At 38.3% G+C, this 27,296-nt stretch overlaps 1 protein-coding gene across 4 annotated transcripts in view; it reads right to left on the bottom strand.

Moving 5' to 3' along the window:
- Positions 1–871: 871 nt before the first annotated feature.
- The window catches only part of AKAP7 (A-kinase anchoring protein 7), an 81,294-nt gene continuing 54,869 nt past the window's right edge, over positions 872–27,296 (bottom strand). The window contains exons 8-9 of one of the 4 annotated variants that reach the window (XR_005256356.1): positions 2,395–3,117; positions 2,019–2,152 (exon numbers count right to left, since the gene is read on the bottom strand). Coding sequence is in view for 2 of the 4 variants with exons in the window: in XM_038132278.1 (XP_037988206.1) it covers positions 2,915–3,117 (203 nt within the window). In the remaining 2 variants the exon portion in view is untranslated. Of the gene's footprint in view, positions 3,118–27,296 lie in introns of all 4 variants that reach the window. The other 3 variants (XM_038132278.1, XM_038132279.1, XM_038132280.1) reach the window with 3 other exon arrangements.

The raw sequence follows: 27,296 nt of genomic DNA, 5'->3' as shown, positions 1-27,296 counted from the left end.
CAGAGTCTTTTTAGAGGCTCTGGGGTGTCCCCTATCCCACAGTTCCTGATCCAGTAGAATGTCCCCTTTATGGCTTGTGTCATATCTGGCAGACACACTCCAGTACATATCAGATGATGCCTATGCTCAAGCCCTCAACTCTACCAAATATTTTTCAGAGCTGCTATTCTTGATGCCATCCACAGGAACTGAATGAGCAGGCTCTCAAATAATGAGGTCATCTATCAAAGTGCCTGGAAATAAATTCAGTGATTGATTTCCACAGTTTTACTTGAAACATGAGAACAATGACTGTTACAAGCTGAATTATACAAAAAGGCCCTTAATCATGGAAATTACTTGTATAGAGGAATGGGAGATGACAATTCATGATTCAGACATAATAGAATAAATTGTTTTCCTGTTTTCACAGTTGAGTGTCTGGTCTTGTGTTCTTATGTGCAAGTTGGATTTAAATTGCTTGATAGCCTATAAAAAGCTACCTCCCAATGATCTCCAGGGATGATTTCAGATTGAGATTTTTTTAAATCTATTATTCTAGAGCATTTGAGACTGCTCCTTTAACTCACACTTCAAGAGTGGACCTCTAGGAAGTTGTAACCAGTATTTATTTCTAAACCTGCCCTGCCCAGAACATAAATTAATCCCAAGAATTCCAAAGATTTTTCCTTGAAAAAAAAAAATGACTTGGGCCTAGTTTATCTGCATGATTTCAGCAGCCAAGCGCCAGAGCAGTATGTTGGCACAACACCCTCTAGTCAACTTAATGGTGTGATTCACTGGAGCACTATTTCTCTCCTGTAACCCTGCTCCTTGCAAGCACTTGATTTTATTCAAGTTCATTTGGAAACAGGTGAAAACGTACACAGAATGCAAAGGAAAAATATTTTATTGTGAACATGGCATGTAAAAGATGCGTTTCAGAATATATTGTTATATATCAAATGAGCAAAAAAAGCTCTGACGTGAGATAAATGGACAGTGCTTGAGACAAATGAAGAACATGCACACAGCTGTTCTAACAGCACAATTCTGATACCAATCACAACATATTATATAGCTTTTATGACAATGTTTATAAAAATTGGAAATATTGGACCTACTCCTGCATTGTTGTCCATCATCCAAATCTTCAGTGAACCTTGCAGGTGTGTGAAGGGAACAATTGAGAGCAAACTGACAGCCTACCTCAGGCAGCAGAAGGTAGAGATGGAGGAACATCAAAAACAAAAGACAAAAACACTGTTCTACAAAAGTAAAAAGGCAAATATTATCCCAAAGAATATTATTATTTGCACAAGAAATCTTAATTGCAGCATCCTGACTCCATTAAAGCCAATAAGAGTATGCCATTGAGATCAGTGGAGCCTGAATTTCATACTGAAATTTCAAACATTCTTGCTTTAGTGTAAACATCAGCAGAAACTAAATGTCAGCATCTTTACAAGTATTCAAGTGCTGTTTTAAAAAACAATAAAAAACATACAACGCTAACCCAAAATGCCAGTACATATACAAAAGGCAGATAATTAAAAGAGGAATTTTTTCCCCAAATATACATTTTGAAGTATTTAAAATCACCAATTTTTTAGTACTTATACATCATTGTTAGGGAAGGAGTATATGAGAAAAAACTGAATTATTTACAATGATAAAGGAAGGGCACAGTGTTTGCTCAAATCTATTTGCAACCAGTATTTTTCTTTTTTGGAGTCATGACATATACCTGCACACTCAAACAAGTTTCAATGCAGTGTTGAGAAGTGGCTATACTTCATTGTTATGAAATATAATCCTTCTGTGCAAGTATTTCAGCATGATTCCTCATGAGCCACTTATACCCATTCACATTTTCAGTTAAAAAACCCAAACAAACCAACCTGAAAAATTTCTTGCCACAATATTTTGTCTTTAAACCACCTGATGAGATTTTCCACAATGGCAATTTACAGTCACACATTTGGAGACTCAGAGTCAACACAACTTTTCCATTTACTGTTAGAGTTGTGCCTGTCTTCAAAGAGTTCTTTGCTAATTTTTGTGCGGATCTCAGGATTCATTAACAGCTCCTTTATCTGATTCAGTCTGGGTAACAGGGCCTGCGTTTCTCTGCGTAAAGCTTCCTTTACTAAGTCTGCTTCATGGCTCTTTCCTAGAGGAAAACAACAATATAATACATTTTATAACAACTAATGTGATTTAGAATCATTAATGTTCAGAGATAAAGAGATCATATCTGGTTTGGACAGTAGTAAGTGCTCAGTGTTTCACCCATACTGATTTTTTATAAAAAGGTATTTCATCAAAAAATATAATTTACATCAACAAATGCTACCAAAATGTAAAGAACAGTACAGCATCACATTTAAGGGAAACTCCTGCTTTATTACATACTGTGTAATAGTATCTGCGATGACTATCTGCAGTGGTAATTTTTAGCTTGGTATTGACTGCTGTTGACTAGGAAACAGCACGTGCTCTCACATGGAGCAAGCAGCCCTGCAGCGCTGCCAAACCCTCGGGCTCAGGGCATCGCTTCCACTTATGGCAAGGCTTCATCCACAGTCATCCACGACAATCCAAATGACAAATGCAAAATGTTCAGTTTCTCCTCAAAAGCAAGAAAGGGACTCTTGGTATCAAGAGCAAGTGAAGACTGCAGCCGCCTGCTTCACCACTCTTGTCTTTTTTTTCCAGTGTCCATCCCTCCCAGCAGTCAGCAGATTTTCAGCAGTGCAAGCACTTATTAAACCAGTAGACAGTGTCCTTCAATTCAGAACAAACTTTTGATAAGAGACTCACAAAGCAGAGTGCCTGACATCCAGCACCACTTTGCAAATTTCAGCAGGGAGCGGAACATGTTTTTGTAGTTATTCTTGGTGGGATATTTGCTCCCAGGCTTTTTGCACAGTGCTCACTTGCTGTTATCATTGTCGCTCTCATTCTTGCTGCCACTCGCTGCTTCCTCAGTTTTTGCAGGGCTCCCATCAGTCTGCCTGCTTTTGTTTTGTGTTTCTTCTAAATATTGCTGCACAGCCTTCAGCACTGCGTTTTCCACCAGCCTTTTGCTGAGGCTCACCAACTCTGCATCGTCTGGCTCTGCTGCTTGCTTTTCACCTATGCATCACAACAGACAAGAGAAGGAATTCATTGCCATGCAAAGACAGTAGCTGTGATTGTATCAGAAGCTTCTGACTTGAGCTGGATTCTACGTTATTAGTCTCTTCTTGATTGTAAAAAGTAATTTTTCCCCCCCTCAAGCTCCAAACCAAAAGTGTTCCATAAAGATGTGTACAGTGTATTAGATCAAAGATATTTCACTGCTTGTGTTTCTTATAACACACCAGCAAAAGCCACTGCCCAATGTTATAAGCCCTCATTCAGCGCAGAAGAGTAAGTGTGCAAATTTAATTTTTTTTCTGGCCAACAATCACCAGTGACATCCGAGCAAAAATCACAGAATCACAGAGTATTCTGAGTTGGAAGGGGCCCATAAGGATTATCAAATCCAACTCTTAAGTAAATGGCCATTAAGGGAATAAAACTCACAACCCTGGCATTATCAGCTCCATGCTCTGACCAACTGAGCCAACCTCAGGGTCAAATATAGCATAAGGCATATTTACACTTTAGCAGCATTCCTAAATTTAGGTGCCAACATTTTGGGATTTTGTTTGATAAATCTAAATCTATTTATTCATTGCTTGTAATTCAGGAGTTTCTCACAGGAAAAAATTACAAAAACACTAAAGCACAGGTTACAAATATTTTTCTAAACAAAGCATAAAACTAACAAAAAACATATAGTCCCTCCCTGCCTCTCTTCTGTCTTCTATCTTAAGGCTCTAACATCAAAGGACTGCAAGTTCCAGCAGTCCATTCTTAAATACCTGCTGATAAAAACAAGTAGCTGAAATTTCCTTGTTTTGCTAAAACTTCCCTTGAATAACATATACAACAAATCAACGGTATACATAGTGAGGATTCTCATACACCATTACATGTAATTTGAAATGGTGCTTTTCCATGAAACATTTTCCTAATAAACTGTACACCCTACTGCAGAATCCTGCTTTCACAAAGAATTTGTTGCAGGAAAAGCAAATTTTATTGTCCAATTCTCATTGGTCATGCCATTTGCTATTTCACAGTCCCCTGCACTGGGTAAATAACTGTTTCCCCCATCTGTATTTAAAGGTCATACATTTCATGTCCTCTTCAGGCATCTGCATTCTGCAACCAGTAATAAGAGGCTGCTTAGTTACACGCATCTGGTGAAAGAGATATTATTGTGTACTCTCAGCACCAAGTTTGTACTGTTCAATTACCTAAATTTGTCATTTTTCATACATGTAAATTTATTAAAGTTTTCCAGCACATTTAGATAACAGTTATGAAAGACTTTTATTAGTCTTCCTAGTGTACTGCACAGCCTGGGAGTGATTTCACTGATAAAGCATAATTCATATTGGGATTCAAGAGCAAAGAGAGAAACAAACAAAACTCTTCATATTCAGAGGTAGTGCTTCTATTAGCTGTTAATCTGAACATTCTGCACTGGAACAGTAGCTCTTCCAGTTCTGGGCCTCCACAGCACTGCTAGTACGGGCAAGGAAGAACTGTGCTCTCCCCCTGAAGAATCATCAGACTATATCTTGGTAAAGCATTTCTTTACATTTTGGAGAAAGTGTAGATAAATATTGCAAGGATATTAAAAAGAATATCTAGGGGGACAGTTTTGGTTAAAACCAAATATAAGAATACATCATAAGAATGTATTATAAGAATGTAAATATAAGAATACATTAAAAACAGAATTACCATTTCCAAGGAGAAATGTTTCAGGCTACCATGCAACAGAGGCAGAGGCACTATTCCCAAAACCAAACAGCTACATACTCCACATTCTCTGACTCACTGTTTACCATATTGCTATCTCTAAATCCTGGGTCTAAGTCTATCCTTTAACTTACAGGAAGGAGGGACTTAATTCAGACTCTTGTCTTTCAGGGCACCCAGGCTACTTATGAGCAGCATCTCCTCACAGCTTTTCTGAATTGATCCCACACATGCCTTTGAATGAAGCCCTTTGATTACTGATTTCCTTTGCTTCTAGTGAAGATGCTCAAAAATGTGTTGGTTGCCCTGGTCTATTTAGTCACAAGAAAAAATAATTTAAATACTTAATGATTATTTAAAATAAAACTGGTTTCCAGTTGCAGAGTTTCTTGTTCTTCAGAATGGCTGGTGGGTCACGGAAATCGTTACTCACACAGTGCTAATGATCTATCCATGCAACTCAGAAAAAAAAAAAATCAATGGGAAATATGGTGCTCAGCCACTCTCACACTTGACCCTGTGGTGCTTAATATGCAGAATATGAGTAATCAGTCACAGAGGCCTCCAGATACCACACAACAGTACTGATTATATTTTCTCACAGTGTAATTTTAGTTGTAGTACATCATGCATTATGATCTGAAAAGGGTCTTCTCCCATGAATACTTTCTGCAGAACAGTTCTCATTTACAGATATATCTATAAAATCCATATAGCTACTATTGTGTTTATTATTTCAAAATAAGCAGATAGCTCACTTATAAGCACTTTCTCAAGCATGAAAAATGTCAGATTTTTCTAAAACTGTACTTTTATAAGCACAGTTTATATAGCTACAGAAGAATGGGTTTGTGGGTTTTTTGTTTATTTATTTTTAATATTTTGAGATTTTCAAGGCTCATCAAAGTCTGGGGTGAAGACTGTAGCACCTCCTAAGAGAGCTCTGCACTCCCACTGGAAAGACATCTGACTGACAGGTGAATGCAAATGCATGCACATCCTTGCATGAAGATTGTGCTTGGATTTATCCATGCAGCTACCTTTGTGGAGAGGCACACAGACCTATACGATTCCCTGGCGCTCTGTTTCTATTCTCATACTCCCAAAACAGCAGTTGTGGGAGTGTCTGCAATGCCATGGCTGGCTGGCAAGGTAGCTGGGTACCATTGTATCGCTCCTATTCATGACTGTTGATAAAATGAAACAGGTCATGTAATAAAAACAAGTGTTGAGCATCTACATCTACTTGACAATTTAACACACATCTGTCCTGTTTACATCTCTCCTCCCATGCTGCAGCTGCTGCTTGCCCGCTTCTTTGATGAATACAATTCCTTTGCAGCAGGCAAATGCTTCTTTGAGTGCACTGTCTAACATTATTGGAATTATTGGAATATCTTTAGAAGTCATTGCAGATATGAATGTTTTAGATTCAAAAGGGAGGTTTAGAAATTCACACTTGCTCTGTTTGTAATCTCTGTTCTGAAAAAGGAACAGATATACCACAGGACTGTATTTGCATCAATATTGTGACACTACTTTATTTCTGAGCCTGTGAATAAAAAAATTCTCAATGTTGTTCAGAATAAAATGAAAAAAACTTTCATTTTGTTTATCCCAGAATTCTCTTCTATAATTTTTCAAATATGAAAACAATTCATACTCTGTGAATGTACCTCAATGCATTCATGCTGAGCAGCGTTTTTTATTACTAAAACTGAAGCATACCAGTTGTCCTGAAATGACCATAATTTTTTACAAAGGAAACTATCAGCTCCACAGAATTATTCAGAAGAGGCTTTATGATCCTACATCCTACTGCTAGTAGTTATGGACATGAACCAGATGCCTGCAACGACAGCCAAGTTTGGATTCAAATTCACTGCTGTATCTTTCTACTGGACTAGGTTTATTTTACTCTCCAAGTCTACACTGCCCCTGCACATTACAAGATTGTGAGCTGAATTTTGAAATACTGTATTGGAACAAATCAGATATCATGGTCCTGGTACAGCATTTTCTCGGCCCTGACACAGCCGGTTTAAAGTGCCTGTAGGTATCTCAGATTTGGAGAGAGGCAGGACAGTCTGAATCCCTCTATTGTTCATATGATTAGCCCATGGATTGTGATTTTTTTGTAACACATTTAATTGAAGGAAGCAACAGGGGATCCCTTTTATAGGAAAAGCCAGTTTTACATCCTTTTACCAGCTATGCTCCAAGACAATGTTCTGCAATCCTTCCCTTGTGGCCTCAAGACACTGGGCTTTGTTCTTCCTTCCAACAACCTTTCTTGGCAACAAAACAATGATAACATGGGGAATATTATAAAAGAAACCCTTAGTATTCTGAATTGATGACCGAGACCTGCTGAGAAATTTGGTGGCAGAGGTTCTGCTCTGGGACCTAGGAAGGGCTGTGGTAACAGGCATGCCTCTATCTACCATTTGGGTTATTCTAATAATATTTCTAATACAGTTTTTACAAACTCTATGAACACAAATATGAGCACATGCCCATATCTAAACAACACAGTAATTAGAGACAGGAAAGTCACAACTCTGAACATTTCCTTGTTAATTAAGAAGGACTTGCATGAAAAGTCTCTTAAGTGGTCACTTAAGAAATTGACACAAATAAGGCACTGGCAAGAAGGTGAAATTATAATCTCATTAGGACATGAGAGTCATGACATTTCTGTTGCTGGATGTTCCCATCTGATCTGGGACACGTAACAAACTTCTTTATATATTGCTCTGTAAATACAGGACTGTCTTACAATGCAATACCAATCTGTCCTTCATGCTGAATACATGGTTTCTAGTTTGCTGGAAAGGTTTTTTTATTTAATTTGGCACACCATGGAATAAACCTGATAAAGCAGGAATTTCTACTAAAGAGGAAATTAAGGGTGTTGCAGCTATTAAGGGAAAGTGGTGCTCTTGCCAGATTCAGTAATGACAACAGGAATATCTGCAGGTCCCTTTGAGCTGCAGACTTGGCAAACATCGCAAAAATTTGTTTGGTTTCACACAAACCCCTGTGAAGCTCTGATATAAATTCTCTGACCACCTCTAAATGAAGAAAGAGGACGAGATCTGCTAAACCTACTCATCCCTCTGCAAGCACTAAGGGATTTGATGCCACAGGCAAGAGCCTCCAGAACAAACAAAATTTAAAAAGTTATGTAAGACTCTAGTTCTGGCATACAGGGAGTTCTGTTAAGTATCTTGGGTTGATTTTTCTATTAAAAGAGACCTGTTGACAGAGAAATTCCCCGACCTCTTTAATGAAATACAAATTGAACTACTTCATAAGAAGTCTAGTGCAACAGGCAGGAAAGATAGCAAAGTGGCTGAAGGAAACAAGATGGCTTAAAAAGCTGTGAGTTTCACTTGATTTTTCTCACCAACACTCCAATAGAGAAAACAGGCCAAGTTACAGAAGTGGTTTTACACAGCCACAGTAACATACACTGTGGAGGATGGCAATGGGAGAACCAAAGGGTTGAGGAAGATTGTGATAGCAAACATTCAGGCAACATTATTCATTCCCCTTCATCATCCACAGTGCTGCCTGGTGCCAGCAGCTCTTGGGAAGGGCAGCTTGGGTCAGCAGGCTGTTCAAGGAGAGCAGAAGAGTTGCACTGCCCTCTAGGATGGTGCCAAGGGGGAAGCCTCCTGCTGTTTTCATAGCCTAAGAAAGAGAGAGAAATCAGGCTTCCCAGTTTTCCCAGGGAAAAGCTGAACTCTGGAACAGGACAGACACGTCAGTGCCTTGCCTTCAGTGGTCCTCCAGAAATAACACTGAGAATGTAACACACTATGGGTGACACGTAGGTTGCTTCCCCATCAACCTCGGTCACCAGCGACCAGAGACAGAGCTGGACAGTCTTGAAGGCAGAAAATCACCCTGCTAGGTCACCAAGCTGAGGGAGGTATAGGCCCAAAACCACAGCCGCTAATGAAAAGGGTATATACAAAGATTTTAGTTGCCACAGTCCAAATATTTTGGTAAAACCTTAAAGTCATTGCTTATGGACCTGTCAGCCATGAAAATCAAACGTTTACTCACCAGCATGCCAAGGCAAGACATTTAATAAACATTCACTTCTTGTTACTGTTTCCTTATCCTTCCCATAGTCATGGGAATTTCAGTGTCATGTCTTTAGGATTCATTTGTTACTATACAGCTTCCAAAGGGATGCTATTTTCGCTGTGACTTTTCCACGCTGCTGTCAAATATACTAAAGAAAGCAATCTTTTTTGGCTAAGACAGATTGTTAAACAAGTGTTAATAAGTGAATCTTAACAAGCTGAACCTGTGTTGTTGTTGTTCCTGAGCTCAGAAAAAGGCTCCATACAAACTCATGTTATCACAGTCTCTCACATAGTACATCTCTTTCCCGAGGGAATGCAATTATGAATGTACTTGTAAGTTATGGACAGAAAAGCCAAATTTTAATCAACAATTATTTAAGTTGCAGAAGCATGAGTTGTCAAACACAGCTCCATACTGTTTGAACTGCAAAAGGAAGATGAAACCTTGCAAAAAAAAAAAAGAAGATATAATTGCAATTCAAGAGTATGTCCAAGAGTGCCCATAAAATATCATCATAATTTTAATTTTACTTAATAATTTTAAATCCTGTATCATTATAATGAAAAAAAGGTAATCTGCAAGGTGCTTTAAACATCTCTGTAACTATACTTAATTAGATTCTGAATCTAATGGAAGAAGGTTAGAGTCCACTCTCTCAGTATGAGCATCTTAGATAGGTTTGAACTGGTAGCAAAACTGCACCCGAAGGCAGACAAAATAGATGGGTCTAATCCTCTTCCTCCAGAATCTCCCTATTAAAGGAACTGAACCCACTTCATAAGCTTCTTATGCAAACCATGAAGTTATGTGGTTTTGAACATGAGTAGAATTGTTGCTGTCTTTCCTTTCATGGATCAAGTCTATAGAATCTGACCAAATTTGTTAACAGCTTTGGGAAAACTAACAAGACACCCTTAAATCAATTTGAATTGCATTTAAAAACATCCCCTAATATTAAGTACTTATCATGACCTTTCCTATCTGAATCCGCTTTATTTATCATAGATTTTCTCTTAAATAATGTATTTAGTTTTGTTCCTTCTTCCCTCCCTTTTGTTTGCCACCTAACTTCCACTTTAAATGGAAGAGCTGGAATTTGTTATCAGTTTTTAAACTGATATTGTGAGATGTAGCTGTATAAATGTTCACTGCTCTACCACACAAAAGTCTGTAAACATGAAGCTGACTTTTGATACTTGGAAATTACTAGTACATAGAAGTTTAGGCCTCTCTTTAAATGCTCTGGCCTTGAACCCATAAAACCACTGTTTGGGATCTTCTTCAGGACAAGCTCTTCCTCAACTTTTATCGCTCTCTAAAAGCCCAAATATACCCACTAGCAAGAACACTGAGTCACAGAATGATTTGGTTTGGAAGGAACCTTAAAACTCACCTAGTCCTACCCTTGCTGTGATGGGCAGAGATACCTTTCATTAGACCAGGTTGCTCAGAGCCCCATCCTGGCATTGAACACTTCCAGTGACTGGGCACCCACAACTTCTCTGGAATCACCACCCTCTTTCAGTTTAAAGCCATTGCCCTTTCACCAAATGACCTTAAAAAAGGTCCCTCTTGATTTCTAAAGAAAAATATTCCAAAGACAAGATAAACAACAAATTCAGGCATGTGCTTAGCCATAATAAATTGCTCTTTGTCATGGGAGTTTTGATGACCTCAGACATGAAATCAGAATAGCTGTAGATAAAGAGTTAAGAATGCTGAAGGTATGACTACAGCTCACTTAATCTAATTCACAGAAATTTAAAAATTGTTGCTAGAGGATGGCAGAACAAAATCAGTGGATGAAAAAATCCTGAAACATTACCATGCCATAGAACTAAATTTAATGCAATCAATCCTTCACATGAGAAAACAGACTTTATAATCTAGGGCAAGAAAAATTTGAAAGAATATGAGAGAACAGTACTATTTTTTTTCCCATCCTATGTTCTTTATGAATAGAGCAAATAACCTCATTTACTGAACAAGCACTGAATAATCAAAATTAACATTATTCTTGAGTTGGCTTCACCATTAAAAATCAAGAATAACTGAGTCCTAATTACTGTTTTTAAACCACTAGACCTTACTTCCATATCTTTCTGAGGTTAAATATCAAACAGTTATAAAAGCATTTTCTTTCTGAAACAGCATAAAATTCCTTAAAAACCCCACTTCCCTACCTAATACAACACTTCTTTAATGAGAGTAAATCCCTACAGCTCTAACACTGCATTCTAGGAAAATAATTACTCCCCCTCCCCTTCTTCCCCCATATTTCTACTTCCTCAAACTCAGTGAGTCAAAGACTGTTCTAGCAACACTTCAGTGAAATCAATCCAGAAAAATATGTCTGCTATGCCAAAAACTGAACTAATCATCACAATTTTTACCAATTTATTCTGTACCATAATGGATTGCTCATTACCATGCCTTAAAACTGATGGTTCTCATTTCTTTATATTCCTTTTTCCATTTGCAAATTTTCTCTCTACCTATATAGTATACAGAGTTCTACACCTCCCTCTTTAGCATCCCAATAATTCTAAATCTGTCCCATAGCATCAGTAGAAAACTGCTTCTTTACGCCAGCTGCTCTTTTGGGCCTTTATTTCTATCAGGCTAAACAGTTCTAATTTGGAGTTTCATATATTTTCTTTGTCCTCTTATTTTAAAGCAGTATTGTTCTCAGCCTTTCCTCAAAAAGTAAAAGAATAAAGGGTGGATATTCATGCCATAACCAGTTTTTGCATTTCTTTTCACTCTATTCAGACCCAACTGTGTGATGAAAAACTGGTTCGCTTTGTCTTTTTGTTTTCCATACAGAAAAGTTCTCCCATTTCTATATCTGGCTAGAGGGGCCAAGAAGAGTTTGTAAAGGATGAGGAGAAGGAAAGAAATGGGCAATGGTTCTCCTCAAGGGCAGATTATGTCATTCATGATTTTGAGATTTCCTAGACAGGAAAGCACATACAACAGTTGCTCAGCATGATGCAACATGGTTTGAACTCCAAGAATGCAGGTGTAGCTATACACTGAGAGTTACCATGTGGGGCACCAGAAGCAGTAACCTAGAGCTTTGAGAACTGGCGTGTCCTCATAGCCTGGGTGTAGCACCACAGACATCCAGACATTCTGCTGCTGATGGAGAAGATTAAACTTGGACAGACTTTAACACGTATCATGTTTTTATTTAAGGTCTAATCCTGTATTATTTTCTTATTTTATGCCTTCTATAAAGGTTATGGTTAAAAAAAAGGCAAAGGGAATAAAATGGACCTTTCAAATTAAAATAATGCACTTCTTTTGGAATGGACTTATTCACTTGTGCTGAAGCAAGCATTACAGGCACTGACTCCATGATCCAGGCTATATTGCACATGGCCCTTCTTCCAAATGTTTCAGATTAATTGTGGCAGGCAACACACATGCAATGTATGAATAAGGGCACACAGATGGGGGTCAACATAAATTAACATTTATGTCATTAAATCAGAGGATCAACTGTGCTTCAAAACACAAAAACACTACAGCAAATTTCATTTTAACAGAGAAAGGTAAACCTTGACTTTAGAAGAAGGTTCAATCCCTAGAACTCACCTCATCACAGGTTACAGTTTATAGAACTGCAAGAGTAAACTCATAATTTTGTGCTGGAAAAACCTCTCACATTGTATTAATGAGAAGAATGTGAAAAGTAAAAGAGCACATGAGAGAGAAAGGAAGGAAAACCTTTTTGATTGCATTGGGCTATACTAGATGGTAACGGATTTTTAAGACAGAAAAAAATGTACATTTGCTGACTGTACTCAGCCACAGTAAGTGATACAGAAAACATGGCTGCCTTAATATGTTTTTGTTCAATCCTTTTGCTTTGTAGCAAAAACAAAAGATTGACTAAGATATCATTTAAAAATTATTGCTAGGATGTGAAACAGAATAACATAATAATAGACCATAGGGTAAGACAATTTGCCTCTTAGCAAAAGGATACAATCTCTCTAGTGAGTGAAATGAATTATCCATGTCTGAGGATTTTAACTCACAGGAAACAACAGGTGCCCAGATCAAATTCACCTGAGATTGGCAGATATTCAAAGGGATTAAGCTATCAGCAGGAAAGATAAAGTTAATGGTGTATTCTGAGATTTGGGGATTGGGATGCAGAGAGAATACCAATTATAGAATGGTTAAGGTTGGAAGAGACCTTAAAAGATCATCTAGTTCTAAGCCTTCTGCCATGGGCAGGGACTAACTTACATAGCATGTACAACATAGACTAACTTACAGAGCATACAACCATATACCTCAAATTCCTCTAAATCCCAATCTCTTCTGTCAGTTCTTCAGCTTCTTGACACTTACGGAAACAGGACCACTCAAGTTTAGGAACGGCAAAATGATTTGGCATAAAACATTACTAAACCATCAGTAATCAGCTGCTGAACAAGGCATCAGTACGCCTTGCTATGACACTTTTCAAGTTATCTTGTTTTCCACTTTGCCTATAATAATTTCACAAATAATAACAGACCAATGTCATCTAAAGGACAACCCCTCACTCGACCAAGGACCTGTTGTTTGTCTTGCCTTCTTTGTTTGTCGTCCTTAATCTCAAAATCTTGGTCACAACATTGCAAAATGTAGACTCTCTGCAGCCTAGCATCTGTCACTGGCAGGAAGCTTTCCCTGAAATATATACAAAATGTTCTCTCTTGTTCTTATTTCACATGATGCAATAGAAGTAATCCCATGCTATCCTAACAGTTGCTTAATCATGTTAACCAGTTCCTCCTCCTGCTAGCTCTGCAGCTTCCCAGGCATTTTCTGAAGCACAGCCTGGGCTCCTACTTCACTTTTCAAGCATTATATTCTTTTGGAAACACAGTACTTCCTCCAAACATCTATTTCCTCTGCTCCATGAGCTTCTTGAGCTTCTGGGACAAAAGTTACTCTTATTTTCCCAGGGCAGATTTAGCTAGCACTGCATGCATACCATTTCTGCTAAAAGGTTATAGGTCTGGCGGCACACAACCTTGCTGAAGGGGAAAAGAGGTAGATTTTGGGGATTGTTTTTTCCTTCCCAGAAGTGAACCTTTCTGCAGATGAAATCTGCTTTCACCTCTTTTTGAAAGAGGACCAAATACAGCTTCCTGATTATTCCAGGTCAGTATAGAAATGTCAAAATTGAAAGTCTGATTATTAGTCCGTATTCTAGTTTCTAGAGACTTTTAATGAAACAAAATAACTCACTTTCTCTTTCTTAATTATATGGCGTCTTTAATGGAGGCTGTGCAGACCAATTTTGTAATTTTTTTTTAAAAATTCATTTTTTAATGGTTTCTGGAATTGAGGTTAGAACATGCCTGCCTGCTTCCAGGAATACCACTCTCCATTAACAAACAAGCCTTCAATTACCTAGCACTAAGCATCACAAACCAGACAGTACAAAGGGGAAAAAGTACATTTAAAATATCAGCTTAGGAAGAAGTAGACAACTACCACATTTTGGTTGTGCAACAAACATTTTCCCACTCTCAAGTGTGGCTATTCTATTTCAATAATACATGTTTTATCCATATGCTACAATTTCTACATTGTGGGCAGCTCCACTCTAAGCTCACAGGGATTAGGTTACAGTAGGACTTGTCATATAGCAAGACAATAGGTGGAAGCAAATGAGTTTCTAAATTGAAGGAGTAGCTCTTCACATATACTAACAGGTATTTCGTCTTTAGCATGTTGCACTTTCTATTTGGCTGCAACATGGATTTGCTTATGGATCACTTTTGAACAGAGAAGGAAAATTCAGCTTGGGTTCTCTGTTGACATTAGACAAACACCTGTTCTCACAGTACCACGAAAAACCTCTCTAAAACCTGGTGTTTCATGAAGAGGCACTTGCCTATGTTTATACAGGTAAGCTCTAAAATGCCAGTACTTGTTGGCTCTAAGGCCAGTTAGCACAGAGCAACTCGGGTCCATCCCATCCAGCTCTGCAGGCCTCTGAAATGCTGTGGCTGTATCCAAACTACCTTCTGGGAAAGGACTTGGGCTGGTGTTAACTCCTAACCAGTGCCCAGGAGTTTCTGCAGCATGTTTGCCAGGCCCAGAACTATGCCAGGATGGTGACATGGGCAAGGCAGTCCCAGTGTCCAGGTGCAGCCCCAGACGCCCTGGCATGCAGTGCACTGGAGTCCAAGGCGCTCAGAGCAGTCACAGAGCTAGGCTGTGTCTGTAGGTAGCAAAGCTGGGAAGTACATTGAGCCAAATTCTGCATTCGTGGAACAGTTTCTTCTGTGGATTCCTCCTGGCAGAGGTTTTGAATCGTAACTCCAAAGCAGCCCAGCACAAATGGAAACAGAAGTATGAACTAAGAACTGTTTCAGAGAGTAATGCAGTAGTAGCTAGAGTAACATGTATGCCAGAGGACAGGATTTGGCTCCTGACTCCAGTAAAGCTGTGGGAACAACAGAATTTCCTTTTCCTCTTTTACTACAATGAAACCTGACTGCTGTAGTTCTGATTTAACCTGCAGAAGTAAGGAGATAGAAAAGCAAAATTCATAAATCTAAACATTTAGACCTTCAATGCTTTTTACTTTTCAGGGCAGGCCTTACAGCACTTCAGAAAACCATGCAGCTCCTTCTACTGTTTGGTGTGTAAAGAGTGGCACAATTTGTATAGTGAATAGACAGAGGCACTGTGCCAGAGTACACACAAATCTCAGTAAACTGAGACAGGAGCATGCAATAATGAATGAGAGAAATAGTACTTCCATAATACAGAATAGGTATTTGGATATTGTTCACTGGGAATACAGGGCAGCTTTTAATATTATCTGATAGCAATGACCTGTAATTTACCCTCTGAAAATCAATAAAAACATAATGCTGTAGCCTTTGCTTATTCAAATATATCTAGTGTAAAGCAAACAGAGCTCCTCTGAGAACCCAGTCTTCCTTTTGCTGTAGCAATGGTGTTACTAAGATAATCTTTAAATCATTTTAACAGCTTAAAAGACTGAATATCTCATATCTAGGTGTATATGATACAAACATATTTTCCATTAATGCACAATGATGTTTAACCTGCATACTTATAGACGTATGAGAAATCCATTACACTTTCTCAAGTTGAACATCTGCATGCAGAACCATCAGGGAAATTACGCTCTTCGATTCACCCATGACATGTTTATGTACATTTACTTTCTCTTTTGGACTTTATTTTCCCTTCTAAACCCAAAAATAATATGGGATGGCAGCAGATACATTGCTTGGAAAAACTAGTGTAAATGCAATTTAAAAGTGATCTTAATTTCTTTCCAGGCTCACTCTCTCTTAAAGAAATCATGTTGGAAATCTCCTGCAAGAGCCAAGAGAGCAGACTACCCGTCTGATTTTTAATGCCCAGGGCTGCACAAACAGCATTTTACCCAGGCTCCTTCCCTTGCCTTTGTACTTAGAAAGAGGATTCCAGATGGAGTTGGCAATTTGTTGGCTTGCCATCTGAACCAATCTTTCTGATATTATTTATAGAAAGTCGGCTTTTAAATGGGCTGGCTGATACTCTCATCCATCTCACTGCAGCTCTGGACTCCAGGGACTGCCAGTGGACTGTCACAGCCACGACACTTGGCAGGCCAGGTCCTTGGTTGGTATAAATCAGCACTATTCCTGCTTACTGCTGCTAAGGGTTTCACTTGACATTTTCAGTACTGCTTGATTCATGCCCCAGTTAATGTTTCACTTTCATGGTTTTACTTGCATATTTAGCAAAAATCCTTAAACACTGTTAGCTTATTTCTAATTGAATATTCCAACTGAAGCATCTTTTTAGACAGCTTTCAAGCATTGCAGTACCAAGTGGGGTATTATTATTGAAAATATTTTAAATTAATATAAATATTAATAAAATTACCAATTCAATTACTGGACAATAGAAAATTTTCTGAGATTTTACCACTACCAGAAAAATCACCTGTGTAGTTATTTTTATTACACGGAAATAAATTTTCTGGGCAAAAGCAACATGTATTCTTATTTGTTATCTTGCAAATTGTTAGATAACAGTTAACTGTCAGTTATTACCCATTTATAAAAGATGAAAATCAATTAATCATTACAGTATATTTTAAAAGAGTAATTCATTTCTATTTAAGCTTTTTGTCTAACTTTATGCTAGAGATTTATAAAACAAACTAATTGCATTTGAAAGATTTAGCCCCATGAGAAATTGCATTCACTACTCTTTGGTCTGTTTGGCTTTTTGAACCAAGAAGCAGCACAGTTTGGAATTTTAAATGCAACTTTCAGCTGTAATCTGCCACTGCAGCTGGTGGCACACAGTAATGCTCAGGGCTATTTGAGTGTGATTGCAGCAGAATTTGCTCATATTCCAGATCACCATAAAGCTTCTTTTTTCCAACTACCAGTGGAGTGTTCGGATATATTTTTGTGCCTTTTGCCCCCCTTTACAGGGCAAGGAAATTACCTATGGTGGATGGAATTTTAACTGATATATATATAACCTAAGAAATACAGGACTCAATTCTGCATCTATTGAAGCCTTAGGTCTTCCCAAAATTTTGGTAATCAATTTAACTGATTCATCAGTGTGCTCAGTAAGAAGTCTAAGAAAATACTACTGTTCCTTTGGAATCTGCTGGTTTTATTAATGTGTTTTTCTGAATGAAACACTTTCCAGAAACAATGAACAAAATGTTTGGATAATGTGATGGTTGAAAACTTCCCCACATAAGCAACTTTTCAGTGCATTACTTCTCTACATAGATTGTCTGACCTTGTAGCCAAGTGTACTCAAATGTTATTTGGCCATAAATTTTAAAATAGAGAGCAAAATCAAGAAAACAAATCACAGAAATAATTAATTGCATCAATGTGCAGTAAAATAAACATTTTAAGGAAGGTCCCTTTGCTTGACAGAGGATTATTTTTTCTTTCCTTTACAGTACCATACATGCAACATCAGCAATACTGCATGGTACTCGCCATCACCTCTTGCTGTGTTTTATTTCCACTCAGAAAACTGCATAACCATAGTGTAAATAATAATGCAACCACAACCCCCTCAAGCAGCAGTCTCTGTCAGCCTGACAAGCGTGCTGACTAGTTCCAGCAGTGGTGACCTTTGTATGGACTCACTGGGATCACAGGCTCGCTTCCCATATCAGCAAAGAAGCCTTCAGCTTTAAACAAAACAGTTTTAATGTTGTCTCTCATCTTCGCTCAATGAAAAGTCTCATAACAGAGTTATCCACTGCAGTACTTACAGGACTAAACAGTGATTACCTAAAGAATCCACAGATGGCTTATACAATGCCCTTCACAGCAGAAAAACTTGCATCAGTTTTTAAATTTTCTTTCATATCTCTTAATATTTTCTGCCCAGCATTAGCTAACAATCATCTATTTGTCAATAAACTCATTTCTGAGTTATAGCTTTGCAGATCAGAAGAGGATAGGAAAGCACACAAATATGAAGATAACCTTCCTGTGAAATACAAGCATGATAAATGCTACAGGACATTGGAAGTGGGCCAACCAATAAGAAGTACAGGACTTTACCCTGCGGAGCAGCAGCCAGACGAGGCAATACATCTGGGAGGGGTGGCTGAAGGGAGATACAGAGTCCGTACACCTCTCAGAGCTTTGCCCTTCCAACTGTTTCTGAAAAGTTTCTGAAAAGCACTTGGCTACAACCAGGCAGGTCTTCCTTGTTTTCTCCATCTGAGTCCAGGGTAGGTAGAGAGACACCATTTCACTATCCTGAGACTGCTACACTTAGCAGAAAGGCTGACTCATCTGACATCTACATGATTTAATGTTTGATCCACATGTACCAATGGATCAATCTGCACAGAGGCAGAGCTTATCACTTTAAACATGGTAAAAACCCTTTCATTACACCAAGGGAGCAGTATATTCTGTTTGAGAAAAGACATCATAATCAGCTTTTCTGGTCTCCTCTTCCCACTCTGCTAGTCCTTTCCAGATCCATCAGAAGCTTCAGCTCCAGCACGGTCTGCTGGCAGTAGGGAGCATTTCCATGTGTGCACATGTTCACAAGGTATCAAAGCTGCTCAGCACTTTGCAAAACTGAGCCTGTGTATTTCTCTTGCGTATTACTCTTCACTAGATCCAGTCACACAATGGAAAAAGCTACTGTGGCTATATGACCCTCACCATCAGCTGCTCCAGGGTTTGTGAGAATTCCTTAATTCACTTAAAACAAAATTACCCAGGTTAGTCAGCTAATGATGGAGAAGCACTTAACCTCACTGTGGTGTTTTTGCCTTTATTAAAGGAGTGCTCACATAAAACCTGCTCTGCTATGGATCAGTCTACACAGCACAGATCACACAGCGTGCACAGCGCACACAAGCAGGGATGGTGGCAGCAATGATTCCATGGGATGTGCAACTTCTTCTGTCAGCACTTTTTAATCTAGAAGAGGATAGGGTTTTACGGTCATCGAGCCATTACTGTTTTGCTTATCTTTGTTTCTATCAACATCTATCTGCAAGAAGCCAGGTTGACCAGGATTGCACGTGATCACATATTTCTTGCTAGAACTCACTATGAAAGAAGGCAGCTTGTAGCAACTTCCCACAAACTACAGGCAGGGTTATAGTAAGTGTGGCCAGTTTTCACCTTGGTAGTTTTATCCAAAGATCACACAACTCCACCATCAGGGTAAGGAGGACTGAAATTATAGCGAGGGTAAAAGCAAAAACCAGCTGCGTTATGTATATCCTCCTCTGCCAGTCATTAAACTGATATAAAAGATACTCCCTCCCAATCCCCTTGGGACTAATACAGTTCCAGAGGTATTGGCAGTAAAGTAATAGTAGCATGTGAATGGAAGACAGAGCACTTGGCCTCAATGTAGAAAATAAATACAATTTCAATAACATAGGAGGAATCTATGTAAGTACTTTGCACAATGTGATGTGTCACCTGATAGCCAAAAAGGTACTTATTTTTTCCACCTATGCAGAGTGATGGTTTGGCAATTAAGCTGAAGGTAAGACAGCCCTTGAACATTTAAGCTAACAGACAGTCTAGATACAACACACCGTGGCAAAGTGCTCACAAAAACATCCTAGATGGAAGCTGAAAGAAGATCGGAATGGGACATTTTCTCCCACTGGCATTAGTGGAAGACTGGAAACAATGTATTATAATGAGAATGGCTGCATTGTTACCTGGGCAGTTCTCATCTTGCTACACAGTCACAATTCACTGGAGTCTGGTTCTCTGCTGACACCCTTTTTATGAAAAGTGATCATTAAGTTCATTAAAGTTCCAGCTCCATCAACATGGAGCCAGTTTTAGTGGCCTCATCTCCATTTTGAAGTCTCTCATCAGGGTCTTCTTTAGTACTTTCTTTTCTTTCTCATCTTCTTGTACTGGGATCAAGAGAAGGGTTGGTACCTGTCCCATCTAGCTAATCCTGGTCTTCTGCTTGCTACAGCTGAAATTAAATGAAATCTCTTCCTATCTTCTCATGAGTTATTCTTCGGGTCCTTTAATACAAACAGGTTTAGCTAAGACTTTTCCTGCAGTTTCTCAGCACAGTGTAGTTACGGATCACTGTGACCAATAGTACTCCAAATAAGGCCTTAAGCCCCACATACATCCTCATTTCATACAAAAATTTATATTATATAAGGATTAGACTTTTAGCAGAATTTACAATGTTCAGTATTTTAGAACGGCTACAAATTAACCTCAAGGTTTTTTGCTTATGAACCACAGAACTCCCTGACTTTGCTCATGTTTCCTTTCAGGAAAAGAAGCAGTTCTGTCATATCCCTAAATAAATTATGTAATAAACACTTCTGCTTTTTCCCACCATCAGTAACATAACCTAATCACAAGGCAATCACATTTGACTTGATCCATCTCCAGCATTTCTAGTTGCAATTTATTTTACACAAAACATCCTGTCAGGAAGGTGGAAGGGAGCCCAACTTTTGCAGTGTGATAGATTGTAGAGCAAGACAGTCTGCTGCATACTTGTGAAATAGTAAAACAGCCTATTTGAAAAAAAAAAAATTCTATGTTTCAAAATTCCTTATACCCTAATAAAAACTGGTATAAAAATTAAATTCAATAATTTAATTTCTTTCCACAGTCCCCATATGCTGGTAGGATTTAAATTTGGGCTTACATATGCTTGTATCAAACACAAAGAGAGAAAAAAAATATTAAATTCCACTTTTCAGTTAAAGTCAAATGCTGCCTAAAATTACTATAGACCAGACACAGAAGAAAATTCAGCAATATGTGTTCATATCATGTCGGACTATTTTTTAAATGTAGTTATTAATTTAAAAAAACCCAACCAAGAACCCCAAATATGTTGAGATATTTTAATTTCAAGGAGGATTGCCTAAGACATATGGAAACAACCAACACAATTTTTAAAACTTCCCAATTTCCCTGTCACCAGTATTTTTATACTCTTTACTTCAAGATGATTATACACTTCATTCTTGAGGCCACAAAAAGGCATCCACTTCTGATGGCTTTCTTAAATATCATTCCTCTGATTTAAGAGCCTGTCCTTCTATCATCCACCCCCTTGATATCTCTTTGCAGTGAAAGCAAACTTAACATCTTATTTTCTCTCCTAGATTTTTAAAAAAATCTCTATATCTTCAGTAGTGTGAAGATACTAAGTGCTCTCTTAGCAATCTAGCTGCATTTCTGAGGGATTATTTTTGACAGCTACTGTCAGACCCAAGAATGGACACACATGTAAGATACTCATGATTCTACTGACATTAATGACAATCTTCAAGCCCTGGTTGGGCTTATTGCCCTGGTCATGAAACCTAATGTTGGTTGGAGGAGGATGAAGACTTGTGTAACTTTCAACTTTGACATGGTATATATTGAATACTTAGTCTTGGTTTAGACTGTTAAATTTTCTTTCTTTTCTTCCCATTGAGAATGGAAACAATGTTAGTAATCTAATCACAGGCACTGTGAAGTTCTGTGAGGGAAAAAGACAAACAACACCTAGTTGTTATTCAAAATGTCATTTCGTGGAATGCACCTTTCCTTCAAATTGTTTGTTTTTTTCACCCACATCATGCACCTCTCTGTGTATATCTTGTGTGAATGTATGTGTAGGAGTGAAGAAACAACATCACACAGGGAGATTGGCAAGACAGAATATAAGCACTGGAGAATGAGTATAAATAGGGCTCACCAACCTCAGCTGATGAGTGTGTTTTCACATTTCAGGATGAAGAAGGGAAAAGAATAGTGTCTTTATAGTACCACAGCAGGTATCACTTTGAGCAAGTAAGAGTTAAAACCTCACAAAACAGAAGTGAGAAGGACACAACCTGCATGACAGGGAGCAATCACTATTGGACAACCTGGCAAATGTACAAGGCCTGCTTAACAACAGGGACTGACTTACTATTTGTGGTAGGCAAACCTGTCCTGTCTCTCATGACAGAAAGCCAGACAATGCAACTTTTGTATTACAGCTACGTAAACGCAAAACAAATCATGATAACTTACACCAAACTGCAAATTTGACCAAGTTTGCAAATGTAACTTTCAGTGTTTTCAAAATCAATTTAAGACATCAATAAAGTAATTGCATTCTGTTCACTGAACTTTGCTTTACCCTCAAAAAACAAATCCTAATTTGATACAGCTGGGTAATTTTTGGTCAGGCCCAAAAGATCTGGACTGCATATTGCTGGCCTGGCTGTATGTTGGAACTTGCCAGCTTGCTTGGTTCCTCCATACAGGCTACACAGCCCCAGACCTTGTGTTTATTTACTAATTTCCACAGCTATTTACCCACTCTATGTTCAATATGCACTATGAGTATTAACATATAATAATAAAATAATAGGATGGTTTGGGTTAGAAGGGGCCTGAAAGATCATCTAGTTCCTGCCATGGGCAGGGATACCTTTAACTAGACCAGGTTGTCCAAAGCCCCATCCAAACTGGCCTTGAACATTTCCAGGGAAGGAGCATCCACAGTTACTCTGGGCAATGTTTGCCAATGCCCCACCACCATCAGGATAAAGAATTTCTTTTTAATAACTGATCTAAACCTATGCTCTTTCAGATGAAGCCATTCCCTCTAGTTCTAGCACTACATGCCTTTGTAAAAGGTTTCTCTCCCTCCCTCTTGCAGGCCCCTTCAGGTACCAGAAGGCTGCAATAAGTTCACACCAAAGATACCTCTTCTACAGGCCGAACCCAAATTCTCTCAGCCTTTCCTCGTAGGACATGTATTCTATCTCTCTCATCATCTTGGTGGCCTCTTCTGGCCTCATTCCAGCAGGTCCATGTCCTTCCTGTGCTGGTACCCCAGAGCTGGACGCAGCACTGCAGGTGGGGTCTCACCAGAGCAGAGGTGCAGAATCCCCTCCCTGGCCCTGCCGGCCACGCTGCTTTGGATGCAGCCCAGGATACAACTGGATTTCTGGGCTGTGAGTGCACATTGCTGGGTCATGTCCAGCCTCTCACCCACCAGCATCCCCAAGTCCTTCTCAAAAGGGCTGCTCTCATTCTGTTTATAATAACTATCAAACAACAAATTGTTAAATCTCATTAAATTAAAACACGCAAAAATGCTCACACTGCTGTCCTCTGCACTTTTAAGTTGAGAATCACATTTTTTAGAATGCAAATAAATTGCATATTCTATTTTGATTTTATGACCAGCCTTATTTCACATCAATAATTGTATAATATGGGAATTTTGTATGCATTCAATATTTAACAGCTTTTTTAACCAATTTCTGGCCACTACAAAAAGTCTCTGTTCCTTGGTTTCCCATCAAGTAGCAAATGGGCTACCACATGTACATCTATAATGACATATGGCAAAGCTTATTTTGTAAAGTGCTTTCTTTTATGTCAGATTAAAAAGTGTCATGCTGTGAAGTTAAAACAAATAACTTTAGACCAGAAATGAACTTACAATTAGATGAGTGCAAAAAGCAGTTAAAAATCATTTGAGACCATTTCCAAAATGAAAAAGCACTTATTGAGCATTGACATAAGCAAATCAATACAAGGTCCAACTACAGGGTTATCATGCAAGCAATTCCTTCATGATCTCAGAAATATAAAGAATTAATTGTTAGACTAAACACTAATCTTTATTTGAAATATATACTCTTTGAAAAGCTCCTCCTTGAACATAGCAAGCCAAGTTTTGAAACTCCAACCAACTTCACTGGAACTTAACATGCTGAATTGAGTGTCTGTATTCTTGTAGAAAGCTTTCTCAGCCTCACAGTGGCTACATGACCATTCACTAACACAACAGAAAGAACAGGATGTGAAATTCCTACATGTCTAAGTTTTAACAGTTTCTACTCATGCTTTACTTGTGACTATCCCAGAATCAGTGGTGAGAAAAGATACTTTTTTCCTTTCCTTCATTGCAGAATACCCTAGATCGACCCAGATTTGGGCATTGATTTCTACCAAGTGTAGCAGAAAAACTGTTTACTAAGATAATATTCAGTAAATGAAATTGTATTGGTAGGCGTGGCTAGTAAGATTCTTTACAAAAACCATATTTAAGCCATAAAGCCTCTTGCCAGAAGATAGTACAGATATTAAAAATTTCTGTGGATTCAAGAGGAGAATGAAAAAAAAATAATTAAAGACTCATGATTATCAAGGATGCCACCCCACTTCACAACGTCCACAAATCTTGAACTGCTGCAGCATTAGCACTTAGTTTTGAGGAAACACCTTCTTACACACCTGCCCTTTTTAAATGGCTTTAACATGTGTTAAGCATGTGCTAGGAAGACAGATCCTAAATCTGGTCCAGACAACCACTCTTATGATCTTACCATAACCATAAAACTTGGCTAAATGTTTTCCACAGCTATACCTAAATTTGAAGAGAATAGAAAGAGATGTGAAACACCTGTGTGTGGATACAAGATGTAAGCAAGTGGCTGTTAAAACTTAATACAACTCAGCTTCCACTTGTCAGCACTTTGGTGTGTTTCAGTCATAAGTACCTATTAATTTCTAAGGTAAAATAGGTCAATTTTTTTTAACAATGTAAATTGAGTTGAAGCTAAATTCAATTCACACTTGCTGTGAAATAGATCTAAACTCAAATTTTAAAAAGCACACCATAAAAGCACTGAGCTTTCACCTCACTCAACACAAAGACGTACTAGTCAATACAATTCCAACACTTTTTGAAATTATGCTTTACATGAAATGAAAAAATTTCCTTACTGCATAACGAACAAACCTTCAGCAATTCAATAACTGGCTGAATTCACTTGAGGCACCTCAGCTAAAACAAAACTTATAAGGAAACCATTATGAAGTGCATACATTTTCCTTTTCACTGCAACTGAAATGAGCACGGTAGCAAGTAGCACAGTGAGCTGCTGTTTACTGCACATGCTTGCACCTTTATAATGTATTTTTTGTTTCTCGGGGACAACAGCCACATGATTGTGCTTTGCACCTGCATGTTTCCTAACCAGGATAATTTAGTAATAAAAAGCCTGGGTTAATTTCTAAACACAATTAGTTTAGAGGTCACCATGATAATATGATAAGAAGAGGAAAAACGGATGTGAGATATGTTCCCTTCTGCCTGTTCCCTGTGGCCAGCTTCAAACCACCTCTCTGGCTGGGGCCATGCAAGATGCCCAGCAATGCTTCCTCCCAGTGCACAGAGGGAGAAACAGATGTGGCAGAAGAGAGGGAGGGAGGCCAGAAGAAAGGAAACCAATTTCCCTTCTCTCCGTCCTCTTCAGTCAGTGCTGAATGAAGGGAAAAACCAATCACGTTCACTATGCTTGTCCTAGACTTCCTCTCTCTTTCCCTTTTTAAGATCGCTCAGTCATGTTACTCCCCCATGAACACTGGTAAAACAGTGCAACATCTACTTTTTCCTCCTCATTTCAGACACCACCTTCTTACCTCACCCATAACCAGATCTCCTTGCTTCAGATTCCCTGCATCCTATAACTATCCATTTCTTCCTTTCCACATTCTCAAGGGGTCATGCCACACCTTTCAGTTGCTACATGCCAAAAGCAGACATCTTTCAAAAGCCTTTGTGACTTTGCACATACATAATGACATCTCCTGAATTATTTTTTAAATTACACATAGTTTGAGGTTATGCTGTGCTAAATGTTATATTCAGTGTATGTTCTAGTCACTCATAAGAGCACATACAAAGAAAGCTGCTGCATGACAGGTGATGTCAGAAGAAAAGTTAAAAAGCCGTGAAGTGAGGGGACTGAGAGAAGCAGGATACAGAATATAGTGCTTTTCTCTTTCTCTTGTTTTCTGTCAACAGAACAATTTAAAAAACTCAATTTGTATTTGTTGTCTGTCTTCACCAAATCATATATTAGAAGTGAGATGTGCTACTTAATTGCTCTTCATATAAAGACATTCTGTACTGGCTGGATGAAAAAATAGTTTCAAAATATAAAATGTTCCTAGTCATTTCCCCAGTGCAAAATTTGTAACATTTACCCTCATGCCATGACCTGGGAAGGAAAAACATTTTAAAATAACTGCCAATTCATCTTCTTGAGGCTGTTTTCTAGATTCTTGCACTATTGGTAGACACATTTATTGTTTAATTGATGGTATAAACTCCCACTTTATTTATGCCTAGACAGCTTCCTGGGAAACAAGAATGGAATATAAACCAGATTAGAAAACTGGATTTTCTAGCCTACAGCTAATGAATTATATGAATTTAGTTAAAACTGATTTCAGACACAATGTGACAGAAATTTGGCTGCATCTTCTAGAAGAAAGGTTGAAAGTATTTCACTGAGCAAGAAGTCAAGAGTAAATATTTTATTGTGTAACCAAATTTAGGACAAACATCATTTTCAGCACAGAATTTAACAGAAACAACATTCCAGTCAAATTAGCTAGCTTGACTCAGTACACCAAAGGATAAAGAGATCAAAACTGCTCCTCTGATTCAACTTATATTTACTCAACTGAAAGCAAAACCAGACGCTACCAGATCCATACATAAAGTGTGACTGTTCCTTCGCTTGGTCATCTTAAAACTACACATCCAACCAACACCCAAATGGAAATCCTTTGTCATCTGTCAACATTGACAAATCTCCATTCTTTCTATCTGTCGCTAATGAGCTTTACCATCAACATGCACATGCTTACAACATCAAAACCTTCTCATCCCTCACTCTAAACTGTACTTGCCAAAAAGGAAAATCAAAATACTCACTTCGGCTACATTTGCTTGCAGAAATGGACCGACAGAATGCTCAGAAACAAAATTAGACCTGATCACTTATCACT

This window comes from Motacilla alba, chromosome 3 (genome assembly GCF_015832195.1).
Source record: "Motacilla alba alba isolate MOTALB_02 chromosome 3, Motacilla_alba_V1.0_pri, whole genome shotgun sequence".
Taxonomy (NCBI): domain Eukaryota; kingdom Metazoa; phylum Chordata; class Aves; order Passeriformes; family Motacillidae; genus Motacilla; species Motacilla alba.
Note: the sequence above shows the minus strand (reverse complement) of the source record. Positions and strands in the feature narration are given on the sequence as shown.